The sequence below is a fragment of the Cyanistes caeruleus genome, chromosome 3, assembly GCF_971803275.1.
Source record: "Cyanistes caeruleus chromosome 3, bCyaCae1.hap1.1, whole genome shotgun sequence".
Lineage (NCBI taxonomy): Eukaryota > Metazoa > Chordata > Aves > Passeriformes > Paridae > Cyanistes > Cyanistes caeruleus.
In genome coordinates, this window is record NC_141703.1 from 63,523,729 (window position 1) to 63,550,724 (window position 26,996).

General features: G+C 41.2%; 2 protein-coding genes across 8 annotated transcripts in view; one reads left to right on the top strand and one right to left on the bottom strand.

Moving 5' to 3' along the window:
• The window catches only part of LOC111943815 (phosphatidylinositol 3,4,5-trisphosphate 3-phosphatase TPTE2-like), a 27,400-nt gene extending 7,457 nt beyond the window's left edge, over positions 1 to 19,943 (top strand). For 5 of the 6 annotated variants that reach the window (XM_023946729.2, XM_086881411.1, XM_023946831.2 and 2 more), the window contains exons 7-19: positions 773 to 872; positions 1,696 to 1,759; positions 2,305 to 2,369; positions 2,933 to 2,993; positions 3,244 to 3,325; positions 3,408 to 3,496; positions 5,806 to 5,867; positions 6,769 to 6,849; positions 7,830 to 7,935; positions 8,594 to 8,691; positions 9,068 to 9,163; positions 9,589 to 9,659; positions 11,077 to 11,346. In XM_023946729.2, the coding sequence (XP_023802497.2) occupies positions 773 to 872; positions 1,696 to 1,759; positions 2,305 to 2,369; positions 2,933 to 2,993; positions 3,244 to 3,325; positions 3,408 to 3,496; positions 5,806 to 5,867; positions 6,769 to 6,849; positions 7,830 to 7,935; positions 8,594 to 8,691; positions 9,068 to 9,163; positions 9,589 to 9,659; positions 11,077 to 11,179 (1,078 nt within the window). In that variant the 3' untranslated portion in view covers positions 11,180 to 11,346. Of the gene's footprint in view, positions 1 to 772; positions 873 to 1,695; positions 1,760 to 2,304; positions 2,370 to 2,932; positions 2,994 to 3,243; positions 3,326 to 3,407; positions 3,497 to 5,805; positions 5,868 to 6,768; positions 6,850 to 7,829; positions 7,936 to 8,593; positions 8,692 to 9,067; positions 9,164 to 9,588; positions 9,660 to 11,076; positions 11,347 to 19,512 lie in introns of those variants that run through there. The other variant, XM_023946881.2, reaches the window with a different exon arrangement.
• On the bottom strand, positions 13,016 to 26,113 carry SLC25A15 (solute carrier family 25 member 15). 2 transcript variants are annotated; one of them, XM_086881425.1, is made up of 8 exons: positions 25,944 to 26,113; positions 25,266 to 25,370; positions 23,426 to 23,553; positions 20,351 to 20,609; positions 17,881 to 18,018; positions 17,365 to 17,534; positions 16,205 to 16,363; positions 13,016 to 15,329 (listed from the first exon to the last, which is right to left on the bottom strand). In XM_086881425.1, exons 3-8 carry the CDS (start codon positions 23,478 to 23,480, stop codon positions 15,205 to 15,207), a joined length of 906 nt encoding a protein of 301 aa, XP_086737551.1. In that variant the 5' UTR covers positions 23,481 to 23,553; positions 25,266 to 25,370; positions 25,944 to 26,113; the 3' UTR covers positions 13,016 to 15,204. The 2 variants fall into 2 exon arrangements, with proteins under 2 accessions (XP_086737551.1, XP_023802835.1); XM_023947067.2 differs by lacking the exon at positions 25,944 to 26,113 and having other exon boundaries at positions 25,266 to 25,822.
• Positions 26,114 to 26,996: the final 883 nt, after the last annotated feature.

A 26,996-nucleotide genomic window follows, 5' to 3' on the forward strand; every position in this document is an offset into this window, starting at 1 on the left:
CGTGTCCTATTTCCTTCTGATTTCTGTATCCTGATTAGATGATAACCTATGAGGTGCTAAAGAACCACCACAAATATTCACCAGCATTTTTACACAAATGTATCAAAACCTAGAATGTGTGTGTGCTGCTTAAAATACATGCCCACTTAGCTCCTTAAAGAATGAATTCAATATTAGTTTGCCCTTGTCCCTAGGACTTGGAAAGCAGCTGCTCTTTTTCAGTTGTTTTGATAGAAACTCTCACCTAAGCTTCTTTCCTGCTTCAAAGTTCAACAATAGTTCAAAATTCCGCAAACTAAATCAAGTGTTCAGGTTGCTGAATGATTAAACAGAGGATATATACTGATCTGTTCTCAGGTTTCTTAAGTCATGATGTAGTTATCCTGGCTAGCTTCTTTTTAGTTATTTTTCAGGTGGCTACATACACTCAAATGTATAGTTGAGAATAAGCTTCAAGGAAACAAAAACTTGGTGATAACATGGGTAATGTTAATGGAATTTGTTGCTTTCTAGCCAGACATGCCTGTGGAAGTCTGTTTTAGCGAGTAGGGGATTTCCTAGTTCTGTTAGCTGTTGAGAACATGTACTCACAAAAAATCCTTAACAATAAACCCATGATACTGTATTTGTTCCAAAATCAGCCTGAAATGTTCTAGTTCAACATATGAAACAAAGTTTTAAACTTTCCCTGAAACAGCTTTTAAACAGCTTTAATCTTTGCCTGTAAGTTTATTTGTGTTGATTTTTCTTTCATGGTGAATCTGTCATCTAGAATGGTTATTTTCTTCCGAATTCTGAGAATTGTCATCTTGATAAGAGTATTTCTCCTGGCTTCACAAAAGCAGCACCTGGAAATGGTGACCAGGAGAATGGTAAGTTGGCCTCTTAACATATCTGGACTATGACTACTGTTTCCAACTCTTTCTTCAGGCAGCATCAGTGGTAAGTAGCAAGACTGATCATGGCCTATTGGTCTGCAATTGATAGTTGCCCAAGCAGCACATCTGTTCCATGTCCCTGACAGGGCTCTGGAGCTTTGCCTCCAGCTTCAGGAAAGCCTTGTCAATCTCAGCTTTGCTCAAGTAAGCAGCAACTTGACCTGGAAGGCCAGTATGTCAAAGTGATTGCAACACCCTGTGTATCTCAGCTGGCAATTTCTAGCTTGTGTGGTACTTAGACTGTTTTCCCTCACATGGGGGAAGGTAGGAGTTTTAATGTGTGTGATGCTTTATCTTGGGTGCAAGCAAAGCAATCTAGCTGTTGAAGCCCTATCCACTGTCAATGACTCTTATTTTCATCAAAGGCATTGAAGTGGTACTTTTAGCTTCAAGTATGTCCTATTGTTTAGGAATAAGCAGTCTTGGTTATAGTACCCTTAACTTTATACTTTTTTCCCTCAGTCACCAAACACTCAAATAACAATGACAGATTCATGCTGCAGTATTCATAGAATCTGCAGTGTTCTTTTCACTAGAATAAATTTTGATATTTAAGGTTTTAATTCTCTACAGAGCTTTTGCCTAGAGAGGAATTTGCTCTTGGATAATGCTGTAATGAAATGAGACTCTGCTACTCAAGCTTAACTGGAGAGTCTGGATAGTTGAACTTTCCTAGTAACAGGAAATGCTTGATAATTGTTGGCATTCTTGTGGAAGGTTAACTCTTGCTTTTTTTTTTTTTTTTTTTTTTTGTCAGGTCTCTGAAAACAAAAGACGTTATATGAAAGATGGCTTTGATCTGGATCTCACTTATATTACTGGTTTGTGGAAACAAATGTTGCTTTGCAGCATGTTATGTCCTGCAAAGACTTGTTTTTCAGTTAATAAGAGCATGCAGTGAAATACAGACAGTGTTTTAGACTCAACGAAATTTAAGTATGAAGTCAAACTAGGCCTACTCCTTTTCTGTGGGATTTTAAATTAGGGATTCCTGACTGACACTATTCTCCAGAATTAGCCTTCTGGGAGAGTTGTACATGCTGTATGTAATGACAGAAATTTATCTGAGGCCTAGGGAACCAGTGCTGGGAAACTACTTACAGTATTTTTGCTTCTGATTCTTTGGAGACTGACACTTGATGATGGCTGATGCAAATGATTCCCATTGACAAATGGGAAGCATTTGTCTTGCTCTAGCTATGCTAAATGTAGAGGAAATGGATATGCTAAATGTACCAGAAATGGATAGATTGTTCTTACAATTAGGGTAAGAATAAGGCATTTCATAAGGATGTTTCTCAGTTGTCTAGTTCTTATGTGCAGGACGGCTTCCTGCTGTTACTTGTGATTGCTGTCTTCTCAACAGATCGAATTATTGCAATGTCATTTCCATCTTCTGGGAAGCAGTCTTTCTACAGGAATCCCATAAAGGTAAAAATCTTGCCAACAAAATTCACTGTTTCTCAGACCTGTTTCTTTTCTAAGCTCCCGCTAATTTACATGTGGCCTAAATAATGTCAGCCCTAGTTCTGCTGCCTTTGCTGGTTGGAATGACTGACTGATGATCTCCACTGTGCTGCACTGCTTATGTTGTAGTGTTTCTGCTAAACCTAATGGTTTATATCTCACAGTGTGGACACACCAGTGCTTTGATGCTCCTGTTCTTTGGGAATGTTTTGAAGAATCAAGGCAGTTCTGTCCCAGGCTAGTAATGGTGATAATATCTATTCACCTAAATAAAGTTGCTTTAAAGGTCTGTTTACATAATGTCCTTTTCAGAGCTCTGCTTTCTGATACTGTAGAAACATATATAGGGCCAGGAGGACAGCTGCAGTAGTACTTCTATTCCAGACAGGAGCCTGAGCTGTCAGGTTGGAAAGGCCTGCTTTCCAAGGGCTGTTCATGAATGCATGATCCCATATGGGGGTGGGGGTTGAGGTGGCAGTGGAAATAGCAAGTTGAGCACTAACTACTCTGAACTTGTTATTGCTTAGGAAGTTGCAAGATTTTTGGACACCAAACATCCAAACCACTATAAAGTCTACAATCTCTGCAGTAAGTGTTTTTAGCTGCTGTCTATATTTGAGATTAAATTTTATGTGTAAGTGAAAAGTATGAAACCAGAAGCTAAGCACGCATGGCTTTAGCCAAGTTACCTCAGTATTTTTTCACTTTAATCTGTCTATTAGCACTGCTGTATTTTAGACACTAGCACATGATCAGACCAGCCATTGTGTGTTATAAACCACTTTCTTTGTTACAATCCTTCTCCCTTCCTGGAATAACTTCAGATCTTTTCCTATAGGTGAGAAAGGCTATGACCCCAAGTACTTTCACTACAGGGTGGAAAGGATCTTCATTGATGACCATAACGTCCCAACACTGCAGTGAGTCTTGTCAGAACTATTACAATGTATGTATTTCTTATCTAGGCATTTGCCTTGATCCAATAACTTTCTTCTTATTTAGGGACATGCTGAAATTCACTGCCAGTGTCCGTGAATGGATGAGTCAAGATGAGAAGAACATCATAGTAATTCACTGTAAAGGAGGAAAAGGTAGGATTTCTCATGTGCAATCTGTATGCTACAAACCACACTTCTTTGTTATTGTAGCTTCTTTATTGAAGTGTAGCCTTAAACCATACTATGAGGTGGGTTTACAGTGTAACTTGACAAATACTGCAGACACTGTGATGACTAGCACAAGTATACTATTATAATACTATAGTGTTTTACCCCATTTTTAGGTAGTCTAAATTAGTTCTTAGTCTAAGCTGGCATTATGTTGCTTAAAATGTTCTTCAGTAACTTTGTGGTGTTCTGACAGCTGTGATAGCAGTCCCCCAGGAGACTGGGGATAGGGGGGCTACTGGAACTCCTACTATTAAAAGTGTTGGGCTGCTGCTTTTGCTTCTGGTAGCCAGTCACCTATGCTGAATATTTTACATTGTAGTATAGCTCAAACTATCCATTGTGTAGGTTGGAAAAAGACCATTAAGATCAAGTCTGATCATTAATTCACCACTAAACTGTGTCTCTCAGTTCCACACCTGCACATCTGGAAAACCTCCAGGAATGATGATTGAGCCACTTTTCCAGGGCAACTGGTTTCAGTGTTTGACAACCCTGTTAGAGAAGAAATTTTTCTTAATATCCAATCTAAATCTTCGCTGGGAAAACCTGAGGCCACTTCCTCTCTTCCTATTGCTTGTTACTTGATGGAAATGACCAACCCCACCTCACTATGATCCCTACAGCAAAAAGGTCTCCTCTGAGCCTCCTTTTCCCTAGGCTAAACACTCTCAGCTCTCTCAGCTGCTCCTTGAAAACCTGTGCTCCAGACCCTTCCCCAGCTCTGTTACCATTTTCTGGACACACTCTAGCGTCTCAATATCTTTCTTGCAGTGAGGGGCCCAAAGCTTAATGCAGGAGTCAAGGTGCAGCCTCTCCAGTGACAAGCAGAGAGGGGCAGTCACTGCCTTGGTCCTGCTGGCCAGAATATTGCTGATACAGGCCAGGATGTCATTGGCCTTCCTGGGCACACTCTGAGTCGTGTTCAGCTGTTGTTAACCAACATCCTCAAGTCTTCTTCCAGTGGGCTGCTTTTCAGCCAATTTTCCCTGAGCCTGTACCACTCTGTGGAGTTGTTGTGACCCAAGTGCAGGTCCCATGCCTTCACTTTATTGACCCACATACAGTTGGCCTTGGCCCATTGATCCAGCCTGTCCATATCCCTCTGTAGAGCCTTCCAGCCCTTCAGCAGGTCAACACTCCCACACACCCAACTTGGTGTCCTCTTCAAACTGACTGAGGATGCACTCAACCCCCTTGTCCAGATTGTTGGTAAAGACACTAAACAGAACTGGCCTCACTAGTGTGCCCTGGGGTCACCACTAGTGACTAGCTGCCAACTGGATGTAACTCTGTTCACCACAATTCTCTGGGCCTGGCCATCCAGACAGGTTTTACCCAGTGAAGAGTGCCCTGGTTGTGCTTTGTTTGTTGTGTGATACCACCCAAGATGATCTGTTCCATAACTTTACCCCTCTAGAATGTTCCAGGTACTGCTGGATCTTTAATCAAGATACACATAATATTAGGTGATACAATAAAGTCTTATGGAAGCAAGAACAGCGAAAGCTATCAAACATATGAGCTAACCTGCAGGTACTATCTGAACCAACAGTGGTGTGGGACCTGTTGAAATGCTTAAATAACTGCAAGTAAGCCAAATCTCCCTGCAAATATCTGCCACATCTTTAGCTGTCTGCTGTTACTACTCCAAATACTTGGCTTAAAGTAGGTGGTTACTTAACATTAAATAGTTGCCCCCAGGTGGAGCTCTGTCTTAAAAAGTTTTGCAAAACTGAATGTTGCAACAACCTGCAGGTCAAAATCAGCTTGAAGAACAAGTGTGAGGAGGGTGACTTGACCTCTGAGATTTTAAATTAAAAACTGAAACTATATAGGCATCTTTATGCTAGCAGACTTGATGGCTTCGTAGCAGGGTTGCAGGGAAAACAGCTGGGCAGAGAAACAACTCTTGGCACTTACAGCATTGGGAAGTTTCAGTTTATATCCTGATTTAGTAGAGTGCTTGACTCTGTTTCCTGCTGAATGGAGTATCCAGATACTGATCAGCTGCCTTAGTGTCTCTAGGAATGAAAATGTGGGGACAAGGAACAAATTGACAAACTGTAGTATCTCGTCTTTAACTCATTCTTTTCAGAAATACTTGGCTACTTGACTATCACTTCTAATTCTTGAAATAGGTGAGATAACAGGAGATGACTTCACCTTCACAAAAATAATCCCAAACACCTTTGAACTGATGTAATTCAAATTGAATTGTATGTCTGATGCAGGCAGAACTGGGACAATGGTCTGTACCTGGCTCATAGACAGTGACCAGTTTGAGAGTGCAAAGGTAAAAACTGCTTATTTTTTTATTTGTTTAGTATTCAAAATGTGCTTTTAGGATTTACTGAATTGGTGAAATGCACTAATACTCTGCAAAAATTCTATACTAGAAAAAGGATTCTCTGAAAAGTCTGGTTTTACAAAAGTTCATGCAAGTCTTGCTACAGTGTAAATTCTGAAGGAGACTATTCATGACCTGAAAGGATGAAGAAAATAGCATTTAAGAAGTCACCAACTTGAAGGATTCTTTTTGGAGGAATAACTTGTCTTGGGTCTTGAGCAACAACTTAAGCTGTAGGTGACTTCTGAGCAAACTCTCCTAAAGATAGTATCACCGGTTTTAAGCAGTTTTTTTCTCAGTCTCCCTCCAAGTAATGTGAGGCATCAAGAATTGTCTTGACAGCCAACATTACAAAAGGAAGCCCTTCTAGGGAAAGGGAGAAAGAACAAGTCCCAGCCAGGACAGGTGCTGATGCTGCTTTTGTATCCCAGGTCTGATACATCAGCTGGAGACTGGGGATGCAGAAGGCCCAAGACACTCTTGGGAAGACTGTATATCCATTTAATCACTTGTTTTCCTCTGAGTTTGCTTGTGAAGATTTGATCTAGTGTTTAGCTTGGTCTGTTACAGACCACTTGAGAAATATAAGCGGTTCTAAAGCAATTGCTTTAAAGTCATATTGCTTTCCTTCACTTTCATGAATGACAGATTTGTCTGACTTCCTAATTAGTACTTCCTTTTTGTAGTTAAGTCTCCTTTAGAAGGTACTAAAAGAACTGTTGCATATTTCCACTTGCAATCCTTTACTGGACTTGAGTATTACAGTTCTAGTTTACTATCCACTTCTCACGAAGGAGAATGGTGGTGGGGTGGATATCTTAACCCTTGAAATTATCATCCTGTGTAGGAAAGTTTGGAGTACTTTGGGGAGAGAAGAACTGATAGAAGCACAAGTACCAAGTTTCAAGGAGTTGAAACTCCCTCACAGGTAAGCTTGAGCAGGTTCAGGAACAGTAGTCAAACCAATACTAACCTTGTGGGTGCTTATGCTACCCCACCTCCCCTGCCTTGTTTCAGAGATGTAGGTTCTTATTACTTGCTTAACTCCTGAACTTTCTGTACTCTTTCTGTGAGAGTTGGAAGACAAGCAGCTGACAGGGTTACCCTGTGTCTTTCCCCTTTCCATTATACTGTCCTCTGCATAATAATGTCAAATCTGAAGTATAATATCTAGGATAACAACAGAATTGTTGAGATTGGGAATGCTTTCAGTCCAGCCCCACTGTTCAAGCAGGATGACTTGGACAGATGTGTCTGGTCAGGTCTAGAATATCTGCACAGATGCAGATTCCACAGCATGTTTGGGCACCCTCACAGGAGCATGGCACTGTAAGGCAATTGGACTGTTCAACAAGGATGCATAGAAGCCTGCAGCCTAGCCTGGGATGGCCATGGTGCTGATTTGGCTTGGGTGGAGAAATGCTTCTTCTGCAGACTGCATTCACTGGGAAATACTACACAAGTTTTTGCCTCAGAACAGTTTTGCACATCTTGATTTACTGTTCTGTGTGATGCAGAGTTGGGAAGTAAATCTGCTGATGGGTACTTATAATTGCTGGTATAAAATAGAAGTATACCTGCCCTTCAGTAAAATGAAAATATCTTGTATGTTCAAACATTGTCTCCTAAGGCTACAATATAAAAGCTCCTCACTTCTTGCTGAGCTAAAAAGTACAGAATTCCTCATAAAACATGAAATTTAAATACTGATTTAAAATGCAGATGTTGAATTTGTCTAGAAGATTGTTCCAGCAGGGAAAGGGAAGGAGAAAAATTGTCTTTCTTCTTAGCTTTGGACTTTGAAAAGCTAAAACCTTGGAGTAAAAGATGTGTTTTAATCCTACTTTTGCCTAGAATTAATCTGTTTGGTACAGAAACTGCATAATATTTGGTTTTTTTGCATTACAGAGTAGGTATGTTGGGTATTACGAGATCCTGAAAAACAAGTATAACTTGAAGCTCCCACCAGAGAGACAACTCAAAATAAAAAGCCTCAAAATCCACAATGTACATGGTAAGAACTCTTGTATTTGGGCATTCCTCCATCTGGTGATGGTCTCCTATTAGGCAATAGGCAGCTGATAACTCACTCTCTTGGGAAGCCTACGATAGGAATGTAGACTGACTGGGATTTGAGAATTTAAATGACAAAGAACAGAATGAAGAGTATTTTGTAGTCAGTTGCTCTGTGTTGTGTCACTTCATAGATATGTCACATCATTTGTCTGACCAAATGATGACTCATATACAAACTGCTCTTTTTTTGGAAGGGAAATCACTTTTTAAGTGAGACTAACTCCCCAGTGGAACTGGATCCACTAATGTTTCTGAGCTTTAGTTACATGCCTGTTACAGTACATGTGTACTGGTAATCTTGATCAAAGGCTGGAAGCTCATCACTCCTTGTTCCAGGGGAGTTCAAACTGCTGTTATTGCTTGGTAAATGGAGCTAGATTTTACATTAGCCTGTTCCCCTAGTGGGGGTAACTTCAAAATGCAGTTTTTAGCTGCTGAATCCTGGCTTACCTTTTAGCATTTGAGTTCTCTAGAGTCTTGAGCAAGACATTCTGGAAAGAAAGCACTTTTGAATGGGATTGCACCTGATTTTCATGACTACTTGTGTTTCCAGCTAATGTCTATGCCTGTGGTGTAATGCAACACTTTGTTCCTAGGAATTGGGAAAGGCAATGGAACTGATTTGACGGTGCAGATAATAATAAAGAAGCAAGTTGTACTACAGTGTGTATGTGCCAATCAAAAAAACTGCAAGGTGAGTGCTATAAAGACACATAAGCTGAGTCACAGAATCTAAAAGCTGTTTTATAGGTTTGAAGTGTCTTAGTTTTCTGTCCAATATTCAATTTCTACATAGTCTAATGAAATAGATGATGTAATCCCAAGAGCATGAAAAAGCTAAACTTTGCCAAATCCTAGGAAATGTAGTGGTAAGATAGTGGAAGATTTCCTTGGGAGTCACTTAAATGCAAATAGTTCACTCTGTTAGAGCAGTTTAAACTGTTGTCTGTTATTTTAGCACAGCTGTTGTATTTGTGTACCGTGAATGAGTAGTTAGGTGCTGTCATGAATTGGTACCTTGTCTTGCTGCAGAAACTTTCGTAAAACAAATACTTTATTCTGTTACCCAGCTCTTCTTTGATTCTGAAAGTGACTCTGTAGTCATTGGCTTGGAAGACTGCCCTGTCCTAAGTGGTGATGTGAAAGTCAGATTTGAATGCAATTCTGTAAGTATACCAGTGTGAAGACCTTCAGTTTGGTATGGGGAGAGGCTGCAGTGCAAACCACACTGGGCAGCATGGGGCAGAATCTGTTCCTCTCCAGTGACTCCTGCTGTGTCTCAATGTGCAGTGAGGGATGCAACAAGTGGTGGAACATCAGCCTAGGTGAGCAGGGGAAGTATCTGACTGTTCAAACAGCAGTACAACCAAGGCATCTTAGTTGGGTACCTGGTGTCTCACCTCGTATTGAGTGACTTGTTACTGAAATAATTGCAGAGAAAATAGTGATCTGTGTATGATACTGAGCTCTTCAAGTGCACTGATTCTGGCACTGTAGCTTTGAAAACCAATTTGGAAAAGTGGGTATCCTTGCTCTATAAACAAAAGTTGTATTGTGTAACACTGTCCTTAAACAAGGTGTTTGTGTTTAGGCTCTCCCAAAAGGCTATGATGACTGCCCGTTCTTTTTCTGGTTCAACACTTCCTTTATTGAAAATAACAGGTAAGTGATCATAGTGAATGTCTTCAGATCCTAACTTCTGGTGTCTGCATAGAGCTGGAAGACCAAGATAAGGCAATCCTGATCAGCCAACTAACTTTCATGTGGGTACTGGTCTTGTACAGTAGTTGCAGGCAGTTGCTTGTGCTGTGACAAATATTTTAAACATATGGGAGCTTTTTATCTTAACTTAAACTACTGGATTATTTCCTTGGTGCTCTCTAACCATTGTTTATGAATTTGAATTAAAAAATGTAATGCTAACTGTTCAAATCTGCCATCCTCTATAGTATGGCTGCCTGAGGAGGAGCTGAACTCAGTAGCTTAGCAGGCAGACATAAGACCAGTTAGAGGTACTGATGCTTGAGATCACAAAGAAAGGCCCTCTTATGGCTTCTCATGCTTTTGACAAAGTTAGAAATTACTGTCATTTTGTTTGCTGAGACTGGAACTCCTAGAGAAGCTCCAGCTGGTGAAAGTTTGGCTTGTCTAACTTGCTTTGGGAGTGATGTAGAAATGCAGAGACAAGAGAGCCTTATCTTTGGTCTGCCTTGCTCGACAGATTAAGGTAGAGGAACAGTGAATTTGGCATATGAGATATAATTATTATGTTCTCCATGACTGGACTAGAAAGAAAACAGTTTTTACTTAATGGATCCTGCTAGAGCCTGAGGAGAGGTGGCCATGAGTCTGTTTGTTGCTGTTAACTTAATATGTTGAGCCAGCAATGCACCTTGCAGTGGCTATGCAGACCAATTAAGCCAGTTCCAGGAGAAATGTCTGCCAGCTGTCTGATGGCCTGCAGCATTGCCATCTCAAGGGTTTTGCTGAAGTGCTTTGTTTCCTCCAGAACTATGGAGGATGCCCCACTAAGCTATCTTTTCTCCCTTCCTGCCCAGACCTTCTGGTAGACCTGAAGTGGACTAGGTGTGATCAGAACTGAAACAGCTGTTAAGACAGTGCTTCTGTCTCTGTATCTCTAATTCAGACATGGCTGATGTGCAAGTGCTTTTAAGTGATAACTAGACATGAATTTGTTAAACATAAAAATTGGAGAACATGCCTGATGAGGTTGAGTACTGAATCAAATCCTTGCCTTTAGGAAGGTTGGTCATTAAATTCCTGGCACTTGCATCATATCAGGAGGCCTTGAGCTGAACGCAATATTAACTTCTCTCTGTCTTGTATGGCGGGGCTCTGGGAGGGTGGTGGGGAGCCAACCCACAAACCCATCAGGTTGGCTTTGTTTCTGAGACTACATAAAATGCAGAACACTGTGCAGGCATGGTTGATGTCTGTTTAAATTCAAGGTCTGCTGCTGTATTTAATATTCTAGAGCTGAGCTAGAAGATCTTTCAGCTGGCTGAAAGGAAAAGCATGTCTTAGGCTGTAAGATATGCTACTGAATTTTGTCTTTCAGACTCTACCTTACCAGGAATGAGCTGGATAATCCTCACAAATCTAAAACATGGAAAGTCTATAGTGAGACATTTGCTGTGGAGGTGAACTTTATTGATCCATAGGGGAAGACTGAAAGAAGGGAAACATGTAAAATTAATCTCTTTCCTGGAGAATGTCTTGCTGTTTCAGCAAAAGTGAAGCAGTGTTATTTGTATGTACTTAATGTATTTCTATGTAGATACAACTTCTCAAATAAAGTTACATCAAGTTCTGTTGTGCAGGGCAAAAATACTCTGAAGAGTTACTTAATGTTGACTGTCACATCAGGCTGTTGAATTCTTGGAGTTTAGATATCTCTGCATACAGCTAATTCCAGTTTGAGTAATCTAAGACAATTACCTGTCTCTAAGCATGAGCATTAATCATGATGGTGGATGAAGACCAGCAGTCTGTGTGAGACTGGAAAAACCTGACATGACTCTCTCAGCATTGGGGTTTTCCACAGATCAGTAGAATATGGGAATTTTGAGGGAGAAATATTAATCTCCCTCTGTTGGGTTGTTGCTTCTTGAGTAGAAGCCTTAGTATTGAACTGCTCTTTATCAGTAACCAGTGATGTAGGGCTTTGAGCAACACCTGGCCTGGGAGCTGCCTGTGTAGCTGTGTTTCTACTGCTTTACCTCCCTACAAAGGGCTGCAATGGCCAGTTGCCCTAAGGCTTAAGTCTGGTTCTCATCAGCTCCTGAGCATTCAAGCTGTCTGGAATCAGTGTGGCTGCCTTAATACCTGCATTGAGGGGGTTGATCTGTGTGTCTGCTCATTTGAACAAATGGTGTAAATGCTTACTGGCTCCTTGAGTTATACTAAGACCTGTAATGCACAAACTTCCAGGATGCTTATTCTGCTTCCAACTATTCTCAGCAGAGCAGCTCTTCTGTGGAGACTGTGCCTTCATTTGTGTGGAATGTGTTGAGGTGTTAGCTTCTTGGGTCTGCTGCTTCATTAATCCTTTTGTTGTTGGGAACCAAAAAGTGGAAGTGTCATAGCTTTCCAGTTAATGAAATAAGCCCAGGTTATATAATATAATATACCTCATATACCTCCCCTGTGCTTACTTGAAGGTAGCTATGTACTATGAAGTACACCATGTGTGAACTCTACTTCTGCTATTGCTATGTATTTACCTCAGTGTCCATGTGAATGCGGCTAGGGGCTAAAAAAGGATGCCCTTCTATTGCAGCTACAAGTGGCTGATTCCCAAGTTCATTTTGGCTTGGCTCAGGCTATTGGATATTTCTGTCCTAGGATGCCCTTTTGTATAGTTGGCAGGGTGACCCATCTTCCTGAGAAGGGAGTAAGCCAGTTCCCTCAGATAGCAGCAGCAGAGGCTGCAACAGCAAGTCACATTTTTCTAGCTGAAGCACATGCATTTAACTAAAAACTAATGTGTAAGCAGGAATGAGGAACAAAATAGCTGTACAAGGGATATACTATGTTTCTCTTGGAGATCCAGGCACCACTGCTCAGAAGAGGGTAACAGTAGGCCCTGCCTCCCTGTTGTACTGACCTTCACAGAGTAGTGGCCATTCATCCCTTATCTGCATGGAATTTACATGACCTGTTCTGGACTCCTGGACCTTCTGACAGAAAACCTTATAGCCTGTATTGTGGTAATCTAGAAATCTGGAATTTGATGTGAACCCTAATACTAGAACTGATTTTGGTACTAACAAAACAACAGGCCAAGGGCTGAAATACGGGTTTCATTTTCCGTAGATGTAAAATCAGCAGTTGTTTCATAGCATCTTACTCTAGTTGGCCCCCTTCTCCTTAGTTTTGAGGGCTTTATATGTTCATTGATTAAATAAAGCCTTTCTTTAATTCCAGAGAGGTGGTGATGCTGAATTCAACCTTTTTGTTTCTGAGCTTGTTAAATGGCATAAACAATCATCAAGTACTCAGTTAATCAAATTTAACTTTATTTCTGTGAATTTCTATACCAACATTATGAAGTTTTTAGCTGAACAACTGATACATGTGTACAGCTTAAGCAGCTCTGAATGGAAAAACTACTGCTTACATCAACTTCAGAAGGTAAACTCTCAAAAATGCCACCAGCTTCTTGCTGTAGGTTGTTTTAAATACCCTGCTTCTCTTGAAGCTTCAATTTTTGTATTAAAAACTGCAACATGAGCTTTAAAAAATGAAAGCAAAGACAAATCTAAGAAATAGATTGAAATATTCCACTGAGGTGGAGTCATCACCTTTTCATAACTACTAGAAACATGTACAAATATACTATTTCTCTTAGCTAGACAATTTTGAAAAGAAGGGGAGGGCTAACAAACTCTTAAAGCTTCATCTTCCTACCTGAATCATTTGAACATTTGGTATAAATTTCTTTTAAGATACTGGCAATGCAGAGTACTGCTGCCCCAGTGTACCAGTCAGTCGAGGTATATTCAGTGCAACAGACACTGAAGATTCTTCAGCCATGACCTGCTTTAACTGCTTTTTCTCATGGTATATGAAACGGAGGTGAATTGTTCTTTTTGCATTTGGAGGCTGGAACGAGATTTTGTGGAACTGCAGCAACCACCTTCCATCAAAGAGGCTGCAACAATGCAAGGAATGAGCCAGTTTAAGTGCACCCTGGCTCCACTGCAAGAAGCAGCAGGTATTGGGGTGATTTCATCTATGCTTAAAGCTTGTTCCTATTTCTGGGATCTGAAAGGGAAACTGTAACATATAAAATTAGGTTGTTCCAGCTCTGACTGTTGTCTGTCACTGGCAATTGTGGTTTCTGTGACAAGCTGCTACTCTCCATGTAGCTGTGATGATCTCAGCAAGTTAAAGGGCTCTATGCCCCCCACTGTCCTCACACTGGTGGGCTGCACTTAGAGCACCCAGGAAGCATCTCTGTACAGCTCCAGAGGTTTGTGCTGCCTCAAGACCTGCTCGGCTTATTCCAAGATAAGGCAGTAGCTGCTTGTCACAAAGCAGAGCATGCTTGTACAAAGAACATTCTTCTTGAAGAACAAAAGTGGCATCTGGAAAGAGGTGTCACTGCATCATTTTGGGTAATACTGACTAACTGCACGTTTAATCAAGTACCATGACCAAGGAGGCCATGCCCTCCAGGCCTGAAGGTGATACAAGCTATCCAGTCAAACCAGCTTTTCCACTCAGCTGAAGAGGCACAGCAAGGCCAAGACTCCTGCCCCAGTAAGACTGCTATATCAGAGACCGTGGTGTCAGTTCTGGCTGTCTGTTCCTCTTCAGCTTCCTGTCCTTCCAGCATGTGGCCTCATTCATGCCAAGGTGACCTAAATGGGAGCCTGCACAAAGTTACAATTCTGTGCTCAGAGGCAGCAGTTATTTCCAGCACTGTCCCTATTGTTAAGCATTAAGTATTGTTAGCATACTCCAGCACTTCTTGAAAGGATTTAGAAAACAATACAATGCAACATAGCCTTCTTAATGTTGTTACTGTACTGCTTTTATCAAAACTGTAGGCCTATCTTGGGCTCTAAGTCTCGGGTGAATGTTTCCTACTTTTATAAACCCAATCACTAGGACAGTATGTCAGATGCCTTTGTCATTAACTTATCAAGTCACAGAGCAGAAGTGAGATGGAGCAGGACAGGGGGTGTAGCTGGAGAAGGAAAGGTCTCCCTAGGACAGGGGTACGTCCAAGTCATCTATACTCAGGAAGATTAGACAAGAACTGACGTTATTTTGAGTCAGATAACAACAACTGCAAAAGGTCACAACTGCTGCAGTTTTAAAACCAGTGCTTTGTTGCAGACAAATCACAACCTACTCTTGCATATTACATTAAACCCCACAGGTCAATGTAAATATTTTTAGCACCATTACAGGTCAGGAAAGACATTAATGACATGCAGTGTACCTAGTGCAGAATCTGTAAGAGGGAAATAGTTCTGCTTGTGCAATTCAAGCAACATGTACACACCTCCATAAACTCATCTGATTTTAAAAGATTACAAATCTTAAAGTGGAGTTGAGCTCCTCAAATTAGGTCACTGATTTGGTTCTGCTCAGACCATCATGTGATCTATGTGTTTTTCATCATTTATTTAAAAGACCCTTAAACAATCTCTTGTTCTTGGTCTGCTAGATGGTATCAGTAAGAATCTATTTGTTTCATCATAAGTTTCCGGCTGTACTCGTAGGCAAGGAACAGTGCCCCGTTGGCCACAAATGCACGGATCATAGTTGGTGTTAGTCCAGAATACAAGGCAAGCACACCTGGAAATAAAACCAGAGCCAGTTATCAATTTATTAAAGTGACTGTGCATCAACTACTGTGCTCTTACCTTTGTAGGATACTAAGCAATGCTTCTGCTTAGAGGAGCATGAACACAGAGAGCTGAACTCACTAGTGTAGCTACTGATTGTAGTAGTACTGGATATTGATATGGGAGTATTTAATGTTGTAACAGGAGTTTAGCCATGTAAGGGCTTATACTAGATGCTTATTTCAGGTATGACTAGGTCTTGGTCAGCTGAGATAACTTGACAATGGCTGTACCACAGCTGGCAAGGGGGCAGCAGAACTATGTTAGAACTGTATCCCAAGTCAGACTCTTCTTGGGAGTCTTATCTAGCAATGGGGCCAGAATTCATATCTGCTGCCATGTATATTCTCAGACCGTCTTCCAAGGCACCTGACAAAGGCCTTTTCCAGAGAGGAGATGCTGAAGTAGATGCCTCAAGTTGCCAGGCTGGATAGGGCTGTTTGATAAATCAATCCTCAGCCACATATTAACTCTTAGAGGTGAAGAAAACTTCTGCATGGAACTTACCTAGTTCCTTTAGTTTTCATGTATAGGTTTGGTCACAGGTAATAGAGCTCATTTCTTTATCTGCTTTTAATGCATAGTAGTTTTCTGTTAGGTTTAAGTGAATCATCTCCTGAACCAAGAGGCAGGGAAGATGAAGTAGGTCTCAGTTTCTAGATTCCAAGCTTTCCACACTACATGAAGTAGATATTTGTTTGCTAGAAACAGTTATTGTCTAACACATTATCACTGGACTAGGTTTCCTAAGTGATTTTGGGTATTGGAGGGTATAGATTTCAGTCTGCAGCCTTATAGATTCAGTTGATCTGCTTGCATACTCACCTTCCGTTCTCACAACAGTTAAAAATGTTCCCATAAAGCCTGCCTGTTTTCCAGCCATTGAAAGAACCTGAATTCTAGATTTGACACAGTCCACAGGATACACAGCAATCCACAGACAGCTGCCTCCGAAACCTCCGCTCAGTAACAAAGGAATGGGACCTAAAAGTTAAGAAATATGCTTTTATATGCCACACTTTCCCCAACACAAATATAACATTATTTCATCTACAGGATTCAAAGGGAACAGAGGAACCTGTTATGACAAAAGAGCAGTTTCTGTTCCCTCAATGACCTTTAAGTTAATTTCAGCCACTGGTAAATTGCAGGTCTTAACTAGAAACTCAAAGATTATAAAGAGCACCTCTTAGATTATTGGCCATGCTAAAAAACTGTAACTCAAAGTTCCACTTTGACTCTATTAACTAAATTCACTTTTTTAACACTTGTAATAATCTTCCAAGGTTAATTGTGAAATGGCTTAGAGTAACATCATATAGTGCTACTAATCACATATACAGAGATATATTTGGTACAGTGGAGTTATTTTGTGATCGGTCATTTCTTTCATGATGTACCCCAATTTTGTGTTTCAGATCAGATGTTTTTAAGTGTTTGGTTACAAGTCCAAAATGCATGCAGCTGAAATCCTACCTCCACGCAAGACAAAGTATTACTGGTTCAGTCTTTTACCAGGAAACAGGCAATCTTTATTCTTGTATCACTGTTTTGTTTCATTTCTAATTTTCAATCTCAGTGTTCTCTTACTATCAGTGTAACTATATCTAATGGTCAGCATACAGTTCAGCATATACTTGAACACACTGTTCAAGGGAATGCAGCTAAATACTTCAAAATCACGCTGAATGCCAGCTGAAATGTCTTGTGTTACACTGTGGGGTCAGATATTTCTGCAGTTTTGTAGTGTTAGCTCACTGTATTAATTCTCTATTTATGATGCATCCTGCTTCATTGGAAAATGGTCACTTCAATAATTTATTACTATGGATACACAAAATACATCCCTCCATATTTAGTATGCCTCATTTCCTTCATTTTGCATATATTTTACAACATCATTAGTATATCTTCAGGGAAGATACACTCTCCTTTATGTCCCTCATGACAGCATGCTAAAACCCACCTGTAAAAAGGTACCATACCTAATTCATCTTTTGGTCTCCCAGAGGCAAAGAATGTCCGGCTCAGTTCATACCCTCCAAAGAAGAAGAAGTAGCCTGGGACTTCCCGCAGCAAAGTGCTGGACAGGCCACGATAAAATCCAAGGGGACCATCCTTTTGGATAACACCCTTCACTACTGACCAAACTGTACTGAGAGAGGTTGATCCAGTCAGTGATACTAGCCAGATAATAAGAGGTTATAGAACAATAGGCAACTGCAGCAACAGTTAATGGTGAGAGCTATTGGGCAAATAATTGGATTCATGTAAGACTTAGAGCAAAATCCTGCTCTGAAGAGCAAGATCTGAAGGATCCTGAAGGAGCCCTTCACTGGCATCCAGCTTTACTGTCTCCCAGAAGGGCTGCAGGCTCCTCCCAGCCACAACTCTCCTCTGGTTAGCAGTGCATTACAAATGTGACACTGAGCCAACACAGGATTTGAAGAAATAATAAATAAGAAAGGGTTTCAGAGATATTAAGCAGGGTGTATACTTACTTGTGTCCCTGGATTATCTTTCCTGACAACTGCATTTCATGCATAGCCTGCAGCCGGCACTTCACCAGCTCTGTGGGACAGAGAACAAGGGTGGCAAAGGCAGAGGCAAAGGAGCCTGCAGCAGCATTCTGTAGATCACTGCAAGAAAGAAACTGCAGAAGGTATTTGGGCACTGAACTTTAGTGCAGTAGAACCAACACACCAGCAATCAGCTTCCTGGACTTGTACCCTAAATAGCATCAAGAAAAACTGACTTGGTGGAAATAAAGTCTTGGTGGAAAGATTCTCAAGGGCAAAGGACAGTTACTTGAACCAGAGGCAGGAAAAACCTATTCCCATTTTCTTACACAACTGAAAGACACCAAAGAGATATACTGCAACCTCTACCCTTTTTGCTATACTTCAGTGATTGCAGCAGAATAAAAGCCAGGAAGAGAAGATTTGATAGCATTTATAAAGATTTCCATAGACTTGTTTTACTGGGCAACTTTTAGTTACTAATTACTTTCTCAAAAGAGAATAAGAGCAATAATCACTTCATATAGATAGATGTCAAATTCACCTTACCAGTATTAATAAAGGATTTCAGAGGAAGATGCTAGAAAACTGAAAGCAGGCACAATGGATCACTGTAATCTTTGTATGGGTGTGCTGCTATGAATGCAACCATGTGAATCAGAGACAGCACAAACATAAACCACACCACAAGACAGCACTGTCATCTGTAGGGACTCAGTGTTCCAGAACTGAGGCTTATTTTGTGGTGATTTTACATGTACCACAGATTCTGGGTTGCTAAACTGCCAGGACTCAAAAGGCTGTTACTCCAGGGCAACACTGCTTTATGATACATTTTGAACAAGCTCCCACAGACACTAGTGTTTTGGACAGGAGCTGCACAATAGCACAGAAGTGGAGCTTCTCTTTCAGAACCTGGGGAGTCAGTGCAGCTGAGACTGATCTCACTGCAGCACAGAAATTCTTTCCATCCAAGGGAGATGCTTGCCTTGTGCCCAGCAGTTTGATACATCTATAGTATCAGAGATTAAAGCTACAGCTTTTCACCTTGAAGCATCACAAAACTCAAGTTGTTGACATGAAGCTCGTGACATTCAGGTATGGCAGTAATGACAACTTTCAAAGTGGAAGAAATCAGTAACTGCCTGCAGAGCAGTGACTGGAATTTAGCACTTCTCTTCCCATTTTGTCTCACATTAGACTTCAGTATGAAATTAAATCTATTAGTTGAACTAAGCATATATTAAAAGATAAACGGAATTTAGCATTCCTCTCTTCTTTTCTTTGTGACCTATGCATCGGGTGACATGTATTCCTTTAACTGAAAAACTTTTTATAGTTTGTCCTTTTTTGAAAGTGTAACAGTATAGTAAAAATGGGTGGGGGTGTCCTGGACAGACCACATGTTCTCATCAGGGCCCTGCTGAAGACCATGTCAATACAATTCTCTCTTATATGTACCTCATAAGATATATGTAAGGTATATATATAAGGTATAAGATATATATAAGTTGTATATATCATATACACAATGATCTAGATGAAGAGAATAAGGAAACAACACCAAGGGACAATCTTTCAAGTAAACTTAAATTCTTTAATGCTTTGTTGTAGAGCAGCTCTGCAGTCACACTATTTGACCTTGAATCAACAAGTCATTACAGAGCCATCTTGGATCTGAAAACCACCATTACCTGACCAAGGAAAGAACTGTCAGATACCAAAGGTGCTTGCTGTTGCTGCATACTCACATTCCCATTCTGTATCCAGCTCCAAAGACAGAGTATTGCACCAGTGTACTGTTTCAGTTTCCTACACTACCTTCCCTACATCTAGCATGACTGTGGTGCCTCAGTCACGTGAGATGATCCTAGGACCTCTGCACATCTGTGGTCTACCTTCCAGGATGATCACAAAAGATGGTGAAGAAGTGAAATATACTGCTAGTAGGCCTACCTCCTACATTTCAATGGGTAGGAAAAGGTAAGGGTTTTGTAAAGTGAGCAAGCTTTTGAACCTTAAATAAAGACATTTTTTAAAAGCAAGACAGTATTAGAAAAGTGCTTTTCCCCCTTAGTATGCCTCCTTGTAAGAAGAGCCACTACCTCCCCTGCAAAATCAGAACAACCTAGAAATTAAGGGAATTCTAACTTTCAGGTGTTGAAATGCTCAATCCTCTTGGTAAAAACGTTCCATGTCTTGAGTACTCCAGTTAAGCCGTGATCATCTAAACAAGCCAGCTGCAGTGACTGGTTAGTAGATGGCTCTGTTATATTAGACACTATACTGTCACACTAAGGCCTATATTCCAAAATTTACTACACTGTACACCATCAGAAGAGAGCCGGGGACCTCACTTGCACCCTGACAGTACAGTATTGGCAAAGAGCAATTGCATGAATTTTTATATACTTATTTATTTTAAAATACAAACTATATATTTATTACTTACCTGAGCTTTGTTTTCCTGTCTACTCCAACAATTCTTCTCACAATTTGTTGGCAAAATCCATAGCACATGAACAGAACAGAGTTCTCTGCAATGTTGGCTACAAGCGCTGGTGTGGTTCCCTTGTAGAAGCCTCGAAATCCCACTTGCTTATAGGTTTTGACAAAACAGTCAACAAGTCCTTTGTACATGTTGGGGAATGTCTGCATCTTCACCTTTGCAGTGTCAAAGGGCTGGCCAGTCGCCACACAGGCAGTCCCACCTAGGCAAGCAATGGAAGTTAACAGAGTGGCTGAAGGTTATCAAACTGCAACACCTAAGCTGAAGCACCAGTATAAGGAAAATCACACAGAAAGCAAAAATTAATTCATTCTCCGTAGGAAAAGACAAGTGCACTGATTTTGGCACAATGGCATCAATTGTCACTGGTGAATTTAGTTACCTTAAGAAAAAAAAAAAAATCAGGCAAAGGAGCAGTAACAGCATGATTATCATTAAACATTTCTTTATCTCATGAAAAGCAAGCTTCTAAATGAATCTGTTCCCTTTTATAAACTTGTCCTGAAATAGAGGTATTGTTCTGCAATCAAGTCACTTGTGTCAATGAGTTAAATAACATTTTCCTTTGCCCATTAATGCAGTGGTTCAGAAGACATCTCTGATTTTACATTCCAGTAATAGCAAAAAAATCCCAACCCTGAAAGATTAGTAATCAAGTGATATCTCCAGGACAAGAGGAAGACTGCTGAGACTGCTAAACTGATCATACATAATAAATTGATAACCAAAGAATTAAACCCTTTACTTCAAAATTCCGGATAGCTCTTAAGCATGTTTCTTTCCAGACTGGAAGGAAGTGTCAAGTATAGGCTGAAAAAGGGCAAAAGGGCAAAGTTTCTCAATGTGCTATCTTCTCCAAACTGAACTGCAAGGTCAATACCCTGAAAACTTGTGTGGTATTTCCATCAATGTCATCAGTAACTGTTTTGCTCACAGTGCAGTGTTCTTCTGCAAGATCTAATTCAGTTCTGTAGTCTGCAGGAAGAGCTGATGTTACACTTTTTCAGTAAGAAACAGCAATAGCAATCTATCAGCAAATACCGGACAGGAAGCACATGATAGGTGTACCTTATATAGGGTTCATGGTTTTGTTACATACCTTAATTTATGGGTAAATGCAGTTAGCAAAGTAATTGAAATGGAAACAAATTTGTGCATCCAATTAAGATTAGTTATTTTTAAGTGGGGAGAAGAGTAAGTATTAGTTTAGCTAGTGTTATTTGCAATCCATTTTACTCTTTGCGAACACATTTGTATAACACTATTCTTGCTTCTCTGCAAAGAGGTACTTGAGAGAAACTCGGGATCTAGCTGCCGTAAAACCTCATTCTCAACGAGATGGATCATTAAAAACTTCAGAGCAAATCATGCAAGGAAGCACAAAGGGTTTCCTGCTCTGGAAGGATAACCAAGGAGAAAAGTAGCTGGCTCAGACCAGTAACACCCATGTGAGCTTCAAATGAAAAGCAGAGCTGGAAAGGATCAGACAATGTTATTTGCAGGGAAGTCAGGTAGATATTAATCTACAGGACAAATGCTAGGTTTCTATAATAAAATAATGGCTGTTGGAAGATATCCAAGAGAAGCCAGGAATGGTGTTTGAAATGTAAAGCTGAAAAACTGGAAGTTGACAGAATGGCTGTTCCAAAAAGCCTGTTATTGAAGTTGGTGCAAAAAACCTAGTAAACTGCAACTGGAACTTTGTAAGCCTTAATATAAAGACCAAGAGTCCTGGTTATTATCTGAAATATATTATAAAAAAAAAAAAAAAAATTCTTCCAGCCAGCAGTAAAGAGTCATAAAAAAACCAACCCAACTACAAAATTAAACCAGAAACCCGAAAAGTCAAATCTGTTATAACATTCAGACAAGTGTGGTCCTAATAATAACATGGCAGTGGTGGGGAAAAGAGTCCTCCTGAATGAAAGAAGGGATTAGAGGTTGCTTAGATCCTAGGTAAAGGACTGTGACCACAGACAGCCAAATGACTTATTCTTGTCCAGAATTTGCTTGCCTCAATATGTCATTATTTATGAGGTAGTCAAGACTGTATCTGGAGAGGAAGGTAAAACCAGGTTGTACATTTTCTGGAGAAATGAGCTGTTTGCTTACTTAATTACTTTTTCTAAAGAGTGCAGAGATTGCCACACCAGACTTGTGGTGTTACCCCTTGCTTTCTCACTGCACTGTTAACCTCCACTCTGACAAATGACTTCAAATAACTACCACTGAATGCATTTAGCACCATTAATACTGTCATATTCACAGCATTAACATTGTCATTAAAAGGACTGACAATTTAATTGTGTGGGGAAAAAAAAGATCACTAAAATTGTCTAAACTAGTTACAAAAGTAAATTAGACAAATCTTCCACCTTTTCCATATAACCACTGTTAGCTTATAAGTCAAAAAGACCCCTTTTCCCTGGTAGTGTTCAAAATTGCATCCCTGAGCCACAGACATTACCAACATGGCAATATCAGTGAGACAGTGCAACCATTCCCACACAACTGGTCCAGCAAAATTTTACAGCACAAACTTGACTGAAGTGGAAGTCAGTTATGCAAATTTATCATCAGTTCTCCTGCTGAGCTTCAGAGGTTTTAGAGATTCACACCAGGATGTTGTCTGAGCCAGAAACCCTTCAGATAGCCTCCTGTCCCTTTCAGTTAGGGACGGTTCCTGTGACAAACGCAGCGCCTCAATCACTCACACATCGACTTGCTTGCAAAACTCTGCTGATACTCTGACTGATTCTTAAACTCATGTAAGCAGAACTTAAACCTCCTTATAGAAAATGACTAGTCTGAGTAAGGTTTTATATCCTCACTGTGTGGCAGGGGTTTTGGCAGGGAGGAGCAACAGGGATATAGTTACAACACTGGCTGAGGTCACTGCTTCTCCTCATACCCTTAAAACACAGAAGGTGAGGCTTTTTATAGCAACTGGAAACTGCTTTTATATTTGTCAAAGGCATTAAAACTGTATCTCAGAAGTTTTGTGCAATAAAGCATTACCTGCAGCACCTGCTGTGAGGTCAATAGCAGCCTGAACAGCAGAGTTGATCCTCATGCTTCACACTTGTTTATCAGTTATTTCAGAGCAAAGTCTCCTGTTTCCTGCTAGGTATGGAGATACTTGTCTCCTGAGGGAAGAGAAAGATGAAACATACACAGTTTACAATAACTTGACAGGTGAAAGCATTACAGGAGTGCTTTCAGATCCACTCTTCCATTTAGAAACAAAAAATGGTTGTGGTCAGGAATGAGACTTAGCATATTTGTATTTTGACTGATTTTGTTGCACTGGGCAGATCTTCTGGAGTATCACTACCTAGGTTCAGCTTACTTGGGCTTTCCAGCTTATCACCCTGGATCTCTCAAATGAAAGCAAAAGAGTATGTACAGGGAACAGTGCTGAAGGTTACTTTTATATTGATTATAGAGGCATAGTCTTCCCTGAGGTGTCTAAGGCAGGAATATTTCATGCTAGAATATTTAATTTCCTCACCTGTAAAGCAAAACAGAATCTGCTCATGGGGAAGAGCAACTAAGAAAACTCTTCCAATGATGATACAGGCACACTGGGTGGCTTTCAGAAGAGGAGTAGAAAGGGAAGGAACATGAACATCTTGAATTGTGTCTGGCTGTCATGTTCCTAGTTCAAGTCCCCCCCACACCAGAATATTATAAATAAGAATTACACCTCATCTCTCAGGAAGGCAGCTGGAAAGCAGAAATACAAATGTAACACTTTGAAATAAAACATTCAAATGAATTCAGTTCTCAAGTTTGCAGCAAGATACTTTCACTGGGCAAGCAGTTAAAACAAGCTTATTTATCTGGAGTAAAATAACTCAGCCAAAGAGCTCCCACTGTTTCAGAACCGGGCTGCTGAGCGAGACACTTCTCTGGCAGTGCTGTCAAAAAGCTGCATGAGTCTTAAAACCCACACAAACACACAGAATTAGTGCCTCACTGGCTTTTAAGCCTGTCTTCAAGCACAGTACATCAGTAAACAGAACAATTTTCACTGCTCTACCTACTGTAATCCTTCTTTTGAAGCCTGTTACCTCCCAAAATATATTTTGGCATAATATGAATGGGAAACATAATTCCCAGTAGGCTACCTTGAAAGAATCATAAAAACACACATTGTATAAACCACATCCTTTGTACAAGAAACATAAGATGCTTGAATACTACCAAGGTTTTAAGAAAGCCTGTCTCTAAACAGATTTATTATTCTTAACATTAAAAAACTACACCAGTAGGCCAAATACTGTCACTCAGTGACTTTACCCATCCAATCTGTTACATAAATCTAAATGAGTTTAAAACAAAATAAAACGTTGCTTTTGCAATAAATGACACTAACACATGTAATTTCATAATTGTGCCTTCAGATTTGAACTGTTTTGTCACTGGCAGCACAGCATGCTGGGTGTTACTTCAAAACGGAGGCTCCAAGGCCAAATTATGCTTTGTTATCCTATATGTCTCATTAGCGTTCACACTGCACTCCGAGTTTTGCTTCTCATTTAGGAGAGAAAGAAACAAATCATTGAGACAGACTTTGAATGAAAGGAATTACTAGAGAGCAACAACTGTCTGTGTTCAGTAAAATGCAGACTGCTTTCATCAGGCTGAGTGCTTATCGACTCGTGCCAGTCCCCAAAGGGAGCACATGCCAGATCACCTACAGAAAACTTGGCAGCAGAAGGAAAAAAGTAAATGCCTATAAAAATATGGACCTTTTAAGAGAGAAGGAAGTTTAGCTGTCTGATCCATATTAGCACAGTCCCACCTTCAATTTATGTCTTAGTCAAAACGAAATTAGTATAGTATCAGTACGTACCTCTTTTTTCCTGTTTGCAATAACACTACTCTATTAAAAGTTGCATGTAGGTAGAACGAGGCAGCAACTGCTCTGTGACTTCCAAAGCAAATCCAAACCTCAAACCTGGAAATACAGAAGCCTAAGTGTAACAGGTCCCGCAGAGTCCTCTGCAAGCAGATGCTATTTCAGCCCCAGATGTTTCTCCTTGCCGATGCACTCTCCAAAGACCGAGATGCCCGCAGAAGGAAGCGCTGCTCCTTGCAATGGCCCGCGTGGGCAGGCCGTAGCTCGGCTCCCCAAGGTCACAGCGGGCCGGCACCCCGGCGGCAGGGCAGCAGCGGGGCTCACCGCGGGCTCTCACACGTGGGAGCGCACACACCGGCTCCAGCCCTCCTCAGGGAGGAAGGCTCAGCACTCCCGTTCCGCCAACACCCGCCCGTCTGGAGCAGGAAGCCCCGGCCTGCGTTCGGCGGGGGCCCGCGGTGGCAGAGCCCGCCCGACCCCGGCCCGGCGCCTCTCCCGGGAGGCCGCAGCCGCCGCTTCCCGAGGGGCCGCGCATCGCCGAGCCCGCGCCCGCCGCGCATCCCGGGCCTGCGCCGCTCCCGAGCCGCGGGAACCCTCCGGGCCCGCCGCCGCCACCCCCGCCCGCCGGCGGAGAGGGCGAGCCCGCTGCCCCCGCCCGAAGCCCCCGCTCACCGGAGCCGCCGCCCGCCGAGCGGCCCCGCCGCCTCTGCCCCGAAATAGGCGGCGATGGAGGCGGCGCGGCACCGCCGCGGCCCCGGGGAAGGCGCGGGCTGGGCAGGCGGCGGGGGGGCGGCGGGGCTGGGCTCTGTTCGAGCTGGGGCTGAGCTGTGTTTCAGCTTACTGAGCAGGATGCAACCGAGTATATTAATTATAACCACTTTAAAAAAAAAATAAATCTTGGAGTTTTTTTAACGAGTGGTATTTTTTTTATTTTTCTTCTTGTTAGGTGATTTTGTTGTTGGGGTATATTTTGTTTTAAAGGATTCGTTTAGGAATTGTGTACCCTGAAATAGCAACAGTTTGTGTACACGGAGGAGCCGCCGTGAGTCCCGAGACACTCTCCTAAGCTGTTACTTTCGTGATCCTGGTTTTCCGGGACTTTGAGATGGCATACAGTGACCTAAGCCACTATGGCGAGGGCTAATGCTGCTTTTCTCAGCTGAAACTACAGAAGGCTTTTTTTTTTCTTCTTCTTCTTCTTCTTTTTTTTTTTTTTTCTCCTTTTGATTTGAAGTTATGTGAAGTGCTTACAATAAGGTTCGTCAGGAGCAATGTCTGGTTGAAAGCAGTAGGAGGAGACAGTACAGCCTGTGGCAAGGTAAATGAACAGCAGCCATAATGTGTATCAATGATCAGTCATATTTGAGATACTCTGCCAGACCAGGCAGTGTTTCTGGGAAGCGCTGCATGCCCTGTAATCCCTGTTGAGCTGCATATATGTTTGCATTAGTTGAGACACGCAGACCTACATATTTCATCTTGGACCCATGGTGTTTTCCACCAAATAAAGCTCCTGCTTTCACAGCTCAAACCAAAGAAAAAACAGCATAAACAAAATTATAAACTTAATTATAAACTTAAATGTATCTTTTTTCCCCTATCACTTTTAATTAATTGCAGGGTTCCGATTTTATTTTCTTACATATTTATGTAACATATTGGTTGGAAGGGAGCTTAAAGACCATCTAGTTCCAAGTCCCCTTCCTAGGGCAAGCACACCTTTCA